The 11,337-nt window shown below is 42.4% G+C and overlaps 2 protein-coding genes across 3 annotated transcripts; one reads left to right on the top strand and one right to left on the bottom strand.

Annotated features, from left to right (window-relative positions):
• Positions 1-561: 561 nt before the first annotated feature.
• Positions 562-4,424, top strand: LOC129592818 (uncharacterized). 2 transcript variants are annotated; one of them, XM_055488944.1, is made up of 4 exons: positions 562-1,184; positions 1,247-2,343; positions 2,427-3,233; positions 3,295-4,424. In XM_055488944.1, exons 1-4 carry the CDS (start codon positions 703-705, stop codon positions 3,471-3,473), a joined length of 2,565 nt encoding a protein of 854 aa, XP_055344919.1. In that variant the 5' UTR covers positions 562-702; the 3' UTR covers positions 3,474-4,424. The 2 variants fall into 2 exon arrangements, with proteins under 2 accessions (XP_055344919.1, XP_055344920.1); XM_055488945.1 differs by having other exon boundaries at positions 562-2,343.
• A 440-nt stretch (positions 4,425-4,864) lies between these two features.
• On the bottom strand, positions 4,865-5,769 carry LOC129592820 (prostaglandin E2 receptor EP3 subtype-like). The gene is made up of 2 exons (XM_055488947.1): positions 4,990-5,769; positions 4,865-4,882 (listed from the first exon to the last, which is right to left on the bottom strand). The coding sequence occupies exons 1-2, from the start codon at positions 5,767-5,769 to the stop codon at positions 4,865-4,867; spliced, it is 798 nt and encodes a 265-aa protein (XP_055344922.1).
• Between the last annotated feature and the right edge of the window lie 5,568 nt (positions 5,770-11,337).

Here is an 11,337-nt window from a genome sequence, read left to right as displayed (position 1 = left end):
AATTGTGTGCTGACAAATTTATTTTCGCATTGCCATGCTGCATCCAAGTAAACAACAAGGTGAATTTCACGTTTCACACCATGCATGTCTGGCGGCATGGTTTAGGACTTCCGGAGGAATTTAGGGTTTAGGCGGCATGATAATGATCTGATCATCTTTAACGGAAATGGTGGAAAAACTTGATTAATGAAAAACGCTTCAGCGCTCACTTCGAGGCGTCAGACAAAAATTTGCTCTTGGCTACTAAGACTGCGCTGCGCCCGATGCAAATTAACTAAGTACGCATACACAGAATAGAAAGATGATTAATAGCTGCAAATTGCTGTGGTGCGGAATGCTGTACATTACGCATATGCTGTAGTTTCACGGCCTAGGCCAAATATAGCCGGAAGTGGAAAACGATGCTATCTTTACGTGTACTACGTACGGTATCTTCTCATCATGCCGGTTGCTTCTCCTGTCACTACTGTAAGTTATGCTGGCTTTTATAAACCGCTGACTAGAAAGTAGATAAACTTGCAGCAGATTTTCGGGTGCCGCACGTTAGGTACCATTCTGTAATAGACCTTTCCAGTTCGCCGAGCGGTATCGCGGCGCCCTTTCGATACCTTCAAAATAACATTAGTGTTGCTAATCTGAACACAAAGTCACGGCTATGCTTTCTGTTTGAAAACCTACTACTCTGGTTGAAGTCAGTTAGCAATGAGTTTGTTAAGAACTTTTTGGTCTTGGCTTCAGCATCATTTATTTGGTTTTCCCACGTTGCACCATGAAAATGACCGTTTTTGGCGGTGGTATCGACTGATCGTCTCATTCTCGATTTTCACAGTGATTTGTACGATATTGGACATCCAAAGCGATATCCAGTTTATCGTTAACCTATGGGAAAAACATAAGCGCGTTATCGCACTGGCATGGTTAGTGGGTATTGCAATAGTGCCAGCTCTGCCAGTGATCTTCTCTATAGCACGACGATGTTGCTTTTGGCCAAATAAAGAAGCACTGGATGTCTTCTCGTTTAACTTAGCTTTGGCACGTCGAATGCTAATTAGAGCCGAACGTCTAAGGCTGATAAAAAGAGATGATTCACTTGGAAATTGCATTTCACTTTCGACCATGCAGCGCTTCTGGAAGAATTTCACAAAATGCATTACAAAAGTGTACCCAATATCATTTGCATGCAGGTAATGTCCTATCCGGCGAGTTAGTAACGCAAATGCGCAACGAAGCTGCTATTATTTTTCAGAGCTGTAACATTTTCGTGTTCTTGGACAAGTGATGAGCGCTTTGTGCGCGGCAAAGATGCGCAACCGTACTATCACTATGACAGAAACAACGATATTGACTTTCAAGATCTGCAAATGCAAACTGCGCTTTTGACGGAGATCCAGTATGAATCTTGTCTGCAGCTGTTTTTATTGGTATTTTTGACGGAAATTAACATTATATCGGTTGCCAACACTTGGTGGCCTGCCCTAACGTCATTTTTCTCCATTGCTAAATATTACCCTTTCCGGATGCAACTTCCGCAGATTTGTGCATTTAAAAACAGGATATTTCTCGAAAAGGATTATGTCGATCTTGAGGAAGCGAATCAATTATTGAAACCTAATATTTTGAAGTATCTCAGGACACTGGGGAATTTTTGCTCCATTATACTGCGCTATCTATCCATGGTTGAGTTAGCAGCTTACAATTGGGTAGCATTTCTATTAGTTCTCATTATCTCTGGTCTTGTAGTAATATTTTTTCTATTTTTATCCTTCCTCTGGGTTGAGCGACAGAAACCTAGCAGTCGGTCTGTTCGGAAGAAAAACCGGTATGTTCTGCTGATGCGGGAGATTTTTTCTTTGAGTTGGATGGTCGGGTCGAAACTATGGATCAGAAAACGCTCGTGCAACAGCACACGCGTGCATATAAATGTGACCCAGAGATGCAAACGAGCGTATAAAAAATTAGATGCTGTAGTTAAACAGTCCTCAATCGTTGTTGCCAACTTTCTTTTAATGCCAATTTTTACCGCTAAAACTAAATCTGGCCAGACTCTGCATAATATTGTTGGCTTTTCATTTATTATTACGAACTACATCATAACGCATGTCTGGAAATGGGAGCACCCACTTTATTATTGGCACGATGAGCTCACTTTTGGACCACGACGTTACAATGCGGATGAACACTACTATTCAAGGATCCGTTTAATTGTCGGCTTGGTTTGCTTCTGGTTAATGAACTTGACTTTTTTACTCCAGTTGATTCTCTGCCGTGCCTCATTCTGGCTATGCCATCGCCAACAGGACCGGCGGCGAGCACGGGGCTTACAAATTTGCCAGGAATGTTTAGGTAAAGTACGCAAACGGCACTAAAAGCCATGTCTTGTTACTGTTTATTCTGCATTTAACTGTGGTGTTGCTGCTCTCGTCCAGTTTTCCGGAAACGCTTCTGCAGTTATCGCCCTTGTTGGTTATGTGAATGGGCGTGGTGTGACAGGAACAGGACGGAAATTGCCGTTAGCGAATCAACTGAAAAAAAATCTACTGAACCACTTTATCCAGTACCCTTTTTGGAACTACCTTTGCATAATCAACAGTCTGTAGTGATACTTCGAATGCTAGCGTCCTTCGCAAGAGATAATGATGACGACTTCCTATTATGTGACAATCATGCCAGGCTGTTGAAGTTACGCCCATTGGAACAAAGGACGGAAGAATGTGTTATGGCCGGCATAGGAATGCGGTCTACTATTGTCCGCGGCCAGATGATCATCGAGTTATTCCGCGATTCCGAAAACGTCTTTGTTCTCAATAATTTGCCGGTATCCATGCACTGGTTTTTAAGGAAGCTATACTCGCAGGAGTTCTTGCAAACACAACTACCATACCAGTTGTTCTACAAATCGAGACTCTACGATTACGGTATCCGGGACAAGAAGCGGCAGACCGCTTACTGGTCGGAGCTCAGACGACTCCGTAATGCGCATAGTCACTGCGGAATGGAATGCAAGTTGAACCGCACACAAGACTTTTCGAATGATATGATATTTGTACTAAAACCTGATCGATATGCTAGTATCCAGTGGACGATGAACAAAACCGATGGCGGAGAGAATGTATCTCCCGATCCGGCAGAATACCAGTATTTCAATAATGCCCACGTGCTGCTCTTAGATTCGGTGGACTACTGGGACGACCGCCGGGAACCAGTGCGTAAATGCCCATTTTCAGAAGCCAGAGGTAACAAAAAGCTGTTTCCTGAGCAGTTGATTTCCTTTCTAACTAATGCGTTACTATGTAGGTTCAGATTTTCAGAAACGTTGGAAACGTAATCGCCCTGTTGGTTGTGTGACTGGATATGGTGTGACAAGAACGGCGCGGATATCGCAATTAACGAGACAAGTATCGAAATACTTAGAGAACCACTACAGCCAGTTCCCATTCTGCAATCATATCTGTACCATCGACAGTCTGCAGTAATCCGTCGCATTTTGGCGTCCCATTTTAGAGACAGCGGTGGAGACTTCCTTTTTTGTGACCGCCATGCAAGGGCTACCATGCTGTTAAAGCAGCTTTCATTACAACGGAGAAGTGAGGAATGTATAATGGCCGGTATCGGAATGCGATCAACTGTTGCTCACGACCATACAGTGATCGAGTTGTTTCTTCCTAATGACCGTAATAAGGTCTGTTCTTTCAATAATTTACCGCTATCCATGCACGAGTTCTTGAAGACGCTGTATTCGAGACCGTTTTTGCGAAAGCAGCTACGGTACGAGTTGTTCTACAAATCGAAGCTCTACGATCACGGTATCCAAGATGAGGAGCGGCAGACCATTTATTGGTCGGAACTGAGACGACTTAGAAAAGCGCACACATACTGCGGAACGGGATGCATACTGAATCGCACGGAAGGTTTTTCAGAGGACCTGACATTTATACTCACACCCTATGATCGTCCAAGTATCCAGTGGACTATGAACAAAATGAACAGCGAAGGAAACGTCGTTCCTGATCCAGCAGAATACGAGTATTTCAACAATGCCAATGTGTTGTTGCTAGATTCAGCAGACTTCTGGACCGACAGCCGTGAGCCAGTGCTGAAATGCCCTTTTGCAACAAGGGATACTTAGGCAATTCGATGCGGTTACATTGTACTGGCCACTCATTGTGCAAGAGGTCTTACAACAGATTCCATACCGCACAACCATTATATTACTCGTAGTTTTTATCAGTCCGAAGCATTTCCGACACAAACACTACATTTTCGCACATCAGCGCAGTACCTATCAATCCGCTGTTTTAGAAGCGGTGTTTTTCTAGGGAGTAACGTTTACAAAAGGAAGTACCGTAAGAATAACTACCGTCAAAATACTGTAAATGTACGTGAACAGGCGATCGTTTTTTGTGGTCTTTTTGTGTTTAGCCATGATGAAAGCATTAAAGAATAGTTTTGCCTACAGATATGCTGCAGAAAGCCAAAGCTTTTTATGTTTTTTTTATGTTTTCCGCGTTCTGTACTGTCTTACAAGCGAAGCAACGAAATAATCAGTCAACGAAAAACTAATTCCACGTATGAGCGTAAAATGCACATTGAAAACTGTGCAACAACCACGCAAAGAATGCGGCAGAATACAGTGCTCCTTTTTGCCCACCAGCTGGCACTGAAGGTTTATTGCGTATATTGCGTGGCTACGTTTGTGAAACAATCATGACGACAGAAGAGAGTCCCACGCATCGTTCACGGGAGCGCATTCTTACTGGTTGCGGCACATTCTACTGATTTTGGGTGGCAATCGTTCCTAGCTGTAACTCATTGCCAGGTGACACGAATGGGCTGCACCGACGCAGTGGATTACGAAAAAAATCCTTTAACCCAGTCCGATATTCTGCTCCAATCAGGAAAAAGATCACCTACGCACAAAACGGCATCTCACAGGAACAGGCTATTATAAGAATGCATGCAGAGATTGATGCCCGAAAATGTGTCACTTACCGGTGTTCCAAAATCTCCGCAAGACTCCAGAGCCCACATCAGCAAGATCAGATGCGGATTTTTCGCAAAAACATTGAGATAATTGGCCAGGACAAACTGCGGTAAATAACAAGCTAAATCCCATAACTGTGACGCACACAACATCTTGCCGATTAAAATGCGGCGCTCTAGTGTTGCCTGCATCTTGCGATCGACGGCACCGTCGCGGTTGAACTTTTTTCTGAGCTGCGACAATAAAATCAGCACGTAAAGCACAATTGTCCCAGAAATCGGTACATGAATGCTCAGTATTGCTCTGGCTTGAAAGATTTTCCCGTTGCCGTGTGTCATCGGAAGAACTGCGCAGTTATTCCACGGTGGAACGTTAGTAACGTACCAGCCGCTGCCCACGAAAAAGGGTAGCGAGCACGCAAGCAGAATTAACCAACCAATCAGTATCGTCGCGACTGTCGCACTGCGTTTGTTAAATCTCGCATAATGATGCGGGAAAACAACGGCAATCATCCGGTTGAGGGACAGCATGAACGCTGCCCAGTGTCCGCTGCCGGCGAAAATGTGGTACACGACGTCGAAATTGCGGCAGTTAGTTGAAGACAACTTAACGGATGGGAAATAGATGGTCACCGACGTAGTTTGGTCAAGGATGGAGGTGACGACCAGATAAATAAGGAGCAGGTGGATGATTTGAATATGGGTTTCGGATGGTTTCGTGTGGCGGTATAGAATCGCAATGATGAAGAGAATTATTAACAGTGACGTGAAGAATGCAATTAAGGTCATGGCGATAAACCAGCTTGTCAGCGTAGTTGAATTGATTTCTTGAGTACCGTGAAATCCCGTACCTGTCCTGTTGAGACCCGTAAAATTTATTGATGCGTTCATGCTGAAGTTCAAATAAACACGCTGTGGTACAAAACCAAAAAATTATTATTTGACCAGAATTTTCAGAAACAAAGGCATCAACGTACATCAATGTCCAGAAATCTTCCTGGCGATTTTATAATGAATGCAGTCGGTTTTACAGAGAACTGTAAGCGAGAAGTTTCATAGTGAATGCAGTCGGACATTAAAAATTAACTCTTATACGCCCGCAGTCGTTTTCAGCAAAAGGATTTTAATTTATTAGTCTGATTACTTTCCGCTGATTCCGCCTGCGCATGATATCTTGTTTTTCGTCTTGTGGAAAGAAGATCACGCTCTTGCGTCAGACCCAGAGCCCATTCGGCCGCGTCGCCTTCGATTAAAGACGCGTGACCTTGATTAATATTTAAATCCCAGGAGAAAAGGGGTTAAAACATAGCAGGTCAGCTGATGTTTACCTATAACCTCATCGTTTACCGTCTTCCAAACATTGATAATGGTATTATAATCGTGCCAAACAGCTTGCACGCCATTCGAAAGGTTAGAAGTGAGGAACGCGTAAGAGGAAACCATTGCCCTAGGTGTACTGCGAAAAAACACATAACCCAGATTTCCTGATGCAGTTGCGATGTTATATGTAATTCCTAACTTGCCTTTTGTGTTGCCCTTTGCAGTGGAAGACCATTCTGTTCTCCAGAGCCCATTTACAAACGGACAGTTCGAATCACACATACCATCGGCCGGGCGCAACGTTAATTAGATTAGGATATTCGGGATGCAAACTTCGGTGTAAAATCCACCTCAGGTAGCAAGTTGGCTTGGAGGAAGCCGGCAGGTTTTCTTGTACAGAAGTCCTATACAGAAACATTTACCATCACCAGGCATCGGCAGCTTTCCAGTGATGTGGTTTTGCAGTACGATGTGGTGAGTCGGAAACGGCGGATTCATTCCGGGACAAGTTTGACCGTCATACAGCTACACAGTAAAAAATAAGTTGTACTCGACGTGAGTTATGTGAACAACATCGACATCGTCGACGATAATGGCCTTTGGAGGATCATTGGATCACTTTCGGCTTGTCGAAGCATCACGTGGACAGAGGTGCTTGCCACGATTCCCTGTACTTGTAAGGAAAATGATGTGGCCAGAAGCAGCTGGAATGAATCTATTGGGTGTTGATTGTGAAAAAAATGCACTTACAAAACCGCTGTTCAGACAATATCTTAGAAGTATCTACAGTATATCGTCTCCAGTTTTTGATATTATCAAAAATTGGAGTCGATATACGGTAGATACTAGATACTTCTAAGAAACTTAAATTAAGCCGAATTTGTTTCTGTGCCATCGTCCATCATGCAAGGTATGCATTGCTCGTGCTGATTTTTCCTTTTGCGATTATCATCGCTGAACTTTAATAATGTGTTCAATAATTTTCGGTTAACACAGATCGGGGTTCATACGTACTGTACCATCGAAATTCATTCACGTTAATATAGGAGAGATCAGCAAGACAGCGGTTTAATACGCGGCATAATACCCATGCAACATGCTCAGTCTTCTATCATGTAGTGTTCTACGTACAGAGTATCTGTATATAGATATTAAAGTATTTGCATATTGAGCATTCATAAATGCAGCGACAATTCGGAATAATATTATTTAAGTTAACGCCCGCCTTCATACCTCGGCGCTCCACGCCACACTGTTTATGCGTTCCATGCATTTTGCAGGGTTGGTGGCTAGTGCTTGCCAAAATTAATAAGAATTACAGTTTGGCTTTGCACATTACTGTATCTGTACTTCGAATGCTGCCTTATATGGGCTCCCCTTATATTACTCTCCCTTATCTGGGCTCCCGGCTAGTTAGCAATGCCCGTTAAACTAAATTTATCGGAATTGTAGCACAACCCTTTTCTACTTCTTTCAACCTTAAATTTTTAAGAAACAATAAATTTTAGAAAGATTTTGAATCTGTCGTTGATGCAACCTGAGCACTTTGAAACAAACTAAATGCTACAAAGTACTGGCAAAATAAGTATTTTAAATAAATCAAAATTTTCAGTCAGGCTGACTCAGGCATAATACTGATAACAGCTGCGAAAGTGTGAGTAATAACGTAACCGCCAGTGTAGAGGGTTGCTCATATTGCTCGGGGGCCCAGATAAGGGAAAGTAATATAAGGGGAGCCCATATAAGGCAGCATTCGAAGTAGTGCAGTACAGCAGGTATCGCACTAGGTCCAAGTGCTAACATAGCGCTTATTGCAGACTACCTGTTTCTTTACAGACTATACATGCTCGATATACGTATGTAATCGGGCTTGCACCTGTACGTACTCGTAATGATTACAATGGGTACTCGAAAAATGTGCGCCGAAATTGTACAGTGCAGAGTTAAGATATTAATTAAAGCTTTTGCCAACAAAGGAAACCGGGGTCGCCGAAATACGTAATTCCGGATGCTTTGATTCCGGTTTATATTAATTGAAGTTTGTATGAAAATGAGTGCATCAGGCAACAGAACAACACAGAACAACAAAAACCGTAAGAAAAAGCAATTTCTGACTGTCTATTATGTCGGTAACGCTTGCAACGATAAGTATAAACAGCCTGCATGAATGCATGTCTCTCGTTTTTGTTACGTGATTAAGAATTAGACACAAACATTCTTGTTACTCATGAAAATTACATTTTTTGTAGTATTGTTGAGAAAACATAATAATATTTATGTTGTGCAGACTGCGTGTTGTAATATCGCATTCGAATCCAGTAGTTTCTGTTAATAGCACAATGTAAACAAAATGTACTCATACTAGTCATACCTGTGTTTTTCGCCAAAGAACGCGAAACAAGCAAAACAACAAAACAACAAAACCGGTTTTCGTTATAAAACAAGGCAACGATACTGCAGTTTTATGAACTTTTATCAAGTAACAATATTTTTTCCGTAAATGCATTATGCAGTTGCAACTGGGAAATAGACTTTTATCGGTACACATAATATCTGTATACTGTATAGTTAACTTCATACGAATCACGAAACGGTATCAACCATGTCGCTAATTACCAATTTTTTGCTTATTTCGCTCCTGTGCTGTCTTGTGCTGTGGAGCTGATGTCAGGTGTAAAGAAATGCTACGCTCGGCTCAAATGGCAAAATACTAACCTGGCTGGCAAATGTTCCTGTGCTGGCTAAGCACAGTAAGGCCGGAGAACTAAAATTAGACCTGTATTAATATTAAATATCATATTTAAAATATTTTTGCTTCCGAACTCTGTTTTCATTTTATGGTGAAAATATTTTCAAATTTATGCGACGTTTATGCTGCCTCCTACAATATTAGTGAAATTTCAGGTACGCAAATTATTTATCGTTAATACATCGTGACGGTTTTTCTCATAACGTTAACGCATACCAGCAATTTGCGCTTAAACAGTTCCGTGTTATTGCAGTGGCTCTCTCGATAAATTTTACAAATAAAAGTCTGCTTTTATAAGATCTGATACATTATCGGTTTTAAGTGTGCGAATTGTAAAACCTTGGGAAAAGTGTAAGGGGCGACAGTATGCAGGCGCTTTTCCCCCCAAAATCCTAAATGGTTTAGGTTTTCTAGTTTAATATTTTTCATTTTTGTTTTTCAGTATTGCATTTTTATGAAATTTTACAGCACGCTAGAATATGTGTATTTTCTAGTTTCGGACCAGTTTAACCCTGCTTGCGAGAAGTCGGGCGCCTTCAAAGCCGAACAGCTAACCATGGTCGGTGGTTTCTGTGTGGATACCAAAACAGGCGACCAAAATAGTGAACCGAAAACAAATCACAACTTCAAGTGCTAGAGCTGATCACAACTTCGTTTCCATTTCTGGATTATCTGACACCCGGTTATTTCGTCAATTGCAGTCAGATGAAGATGTAATTCTTCTCCAGAGGAAGTATGCTTCCCCTAAGAAATTGTGATCCCTGAATAAGTTGAACGTAAGGTCCAAATCAAAATGTCTGTTTCCGGCTTTTCCGTTTTCGACGTGTATGTTCACTAATAACTCAAAAAAATGAGTTATTATGCGCCAAATTCATCAGGGCATTTATTGCAAGTTATCCAAATAAACACTAAATAGGTTGCGATTATATATATATATATATATATATATATATATATATATGACCCTTGCGCCCGGCCATAAAACCAATTACGATCGTTCAGTGACGTCATGAATTTCTTAACTTTTGGCTAAAAATATCTGATCTCGGGCAGCATGAACCGTGTTTTTGCTTCCGGTCCAATGCATAAAATTCGCACGGGAAATTTCGTTTTCGCCACCCTGCAGCTAACAGTAAGACTCTACGAGTACGATTACATACAGATCTGACTGACTGCAGCGTCTACCGCCTGCAGAGGGGCTTACAGCCTTTCAGAGTGTTTCATTGCGGTGTATGCATGGACTGGTTTATGGTAGGCTGCATGATTTGCATCGCTCTTTTTGCATCGCTCATTTTTGCGTTTTGTTCATGCGAGAATAAGCAAGAACGCTGGATATACAGGACATCACTCTATTGTTCTCGCTAAATCAATCCACCTTTTAGTCCAGTTACGAGCGAATGGACAGCATGTCCGCTGCTTCTCCTGCCTGGCCTGGTCATTCACATTTCACATGCACAGAGAGACAATGCGAGCCGGCGCGCACCACAAGCGCACCTTTCCAAAAAATGTTGTTGTTGGCACATTGCTCTCTGGAGATAACTGTAGCCATAAAACTGCATAAAAAACCGCTTTCGAATGATGTGAAACAATTTACAATAACTGCTACCACTGATTAACAAACCCGATATTAGCCACTTTTATACGCTAAAGGTGGCTAGATTGTTCCAAGAGGCTCGCCACAGTCGATGCTATCAAACGGTATTTTAGCGTTTCCTGGCAATCGCTGATCTTTTCGCGTTGTATCTGCCGTCTTTAAACTGCAATATACTCCGTCATCGTTCTTTTATTTTAACGTGACATGGTACAGTAGCACCGAATTCCCATTTATCTGCCTGATCGTGTTGTTTTCTCGCGAACTCTTGCGTGCATTGAAAGTCACTATCCTATGCCATGAACGCGACGTCATTGTACTTTCGTAAGTTGTTCTCGGGTTCGCGCGAGTTGAACTACGGGAACACTGTGCTGGTGCAGCGGGAAAACAGTCAGTGGTGGTTAGGATACGTTCAGGATATTGATGGCCCTAACTTCTACATCGATTTCGATGCCAGCAGCATGAGTGCCCGATGGATTCATTCCAGTCGTCTCTGGCCGCACCGTTTCCTCACTCACGAGCCACTACCTGTGGGCTCCTCTGTGCAGATAGCACTACGGCGTACCCATGCAGATCCGATGGTTTTCTTGTCGGGTGCCATCGTGGACGATGAGAAGACCCATCCATGCTGCATTGTACGTCTGAATGTTGACAGTTCCGACGGGATACAACGACAACACATCGTGCACAGAAATCA

This window comes from Paramacrobiotus metropolitanus, unplaced genomic scaffold (genome assembly GCF_019649055.1).
Source record: "Paramacrobiotus metropolitanus isolate TYO unplaced genomic scaffold, Prichtersi_v1.0 Parri_scaffold0000056, whole genome shotgun sequence".
Classification (NCBI taxonomy): Eukaryota; Metazoa; Tardigrada; class Eutardigrada; order Parachela; family Macrobiotidae; genus Paramacrobiotus; species Paramacrobiotus metropolitanus.
The sequence above is the reverse complement of the archived record's forward strand: the minus strand, read 5'-3'. Positions and strand labels throughout refer to the sequence as shown.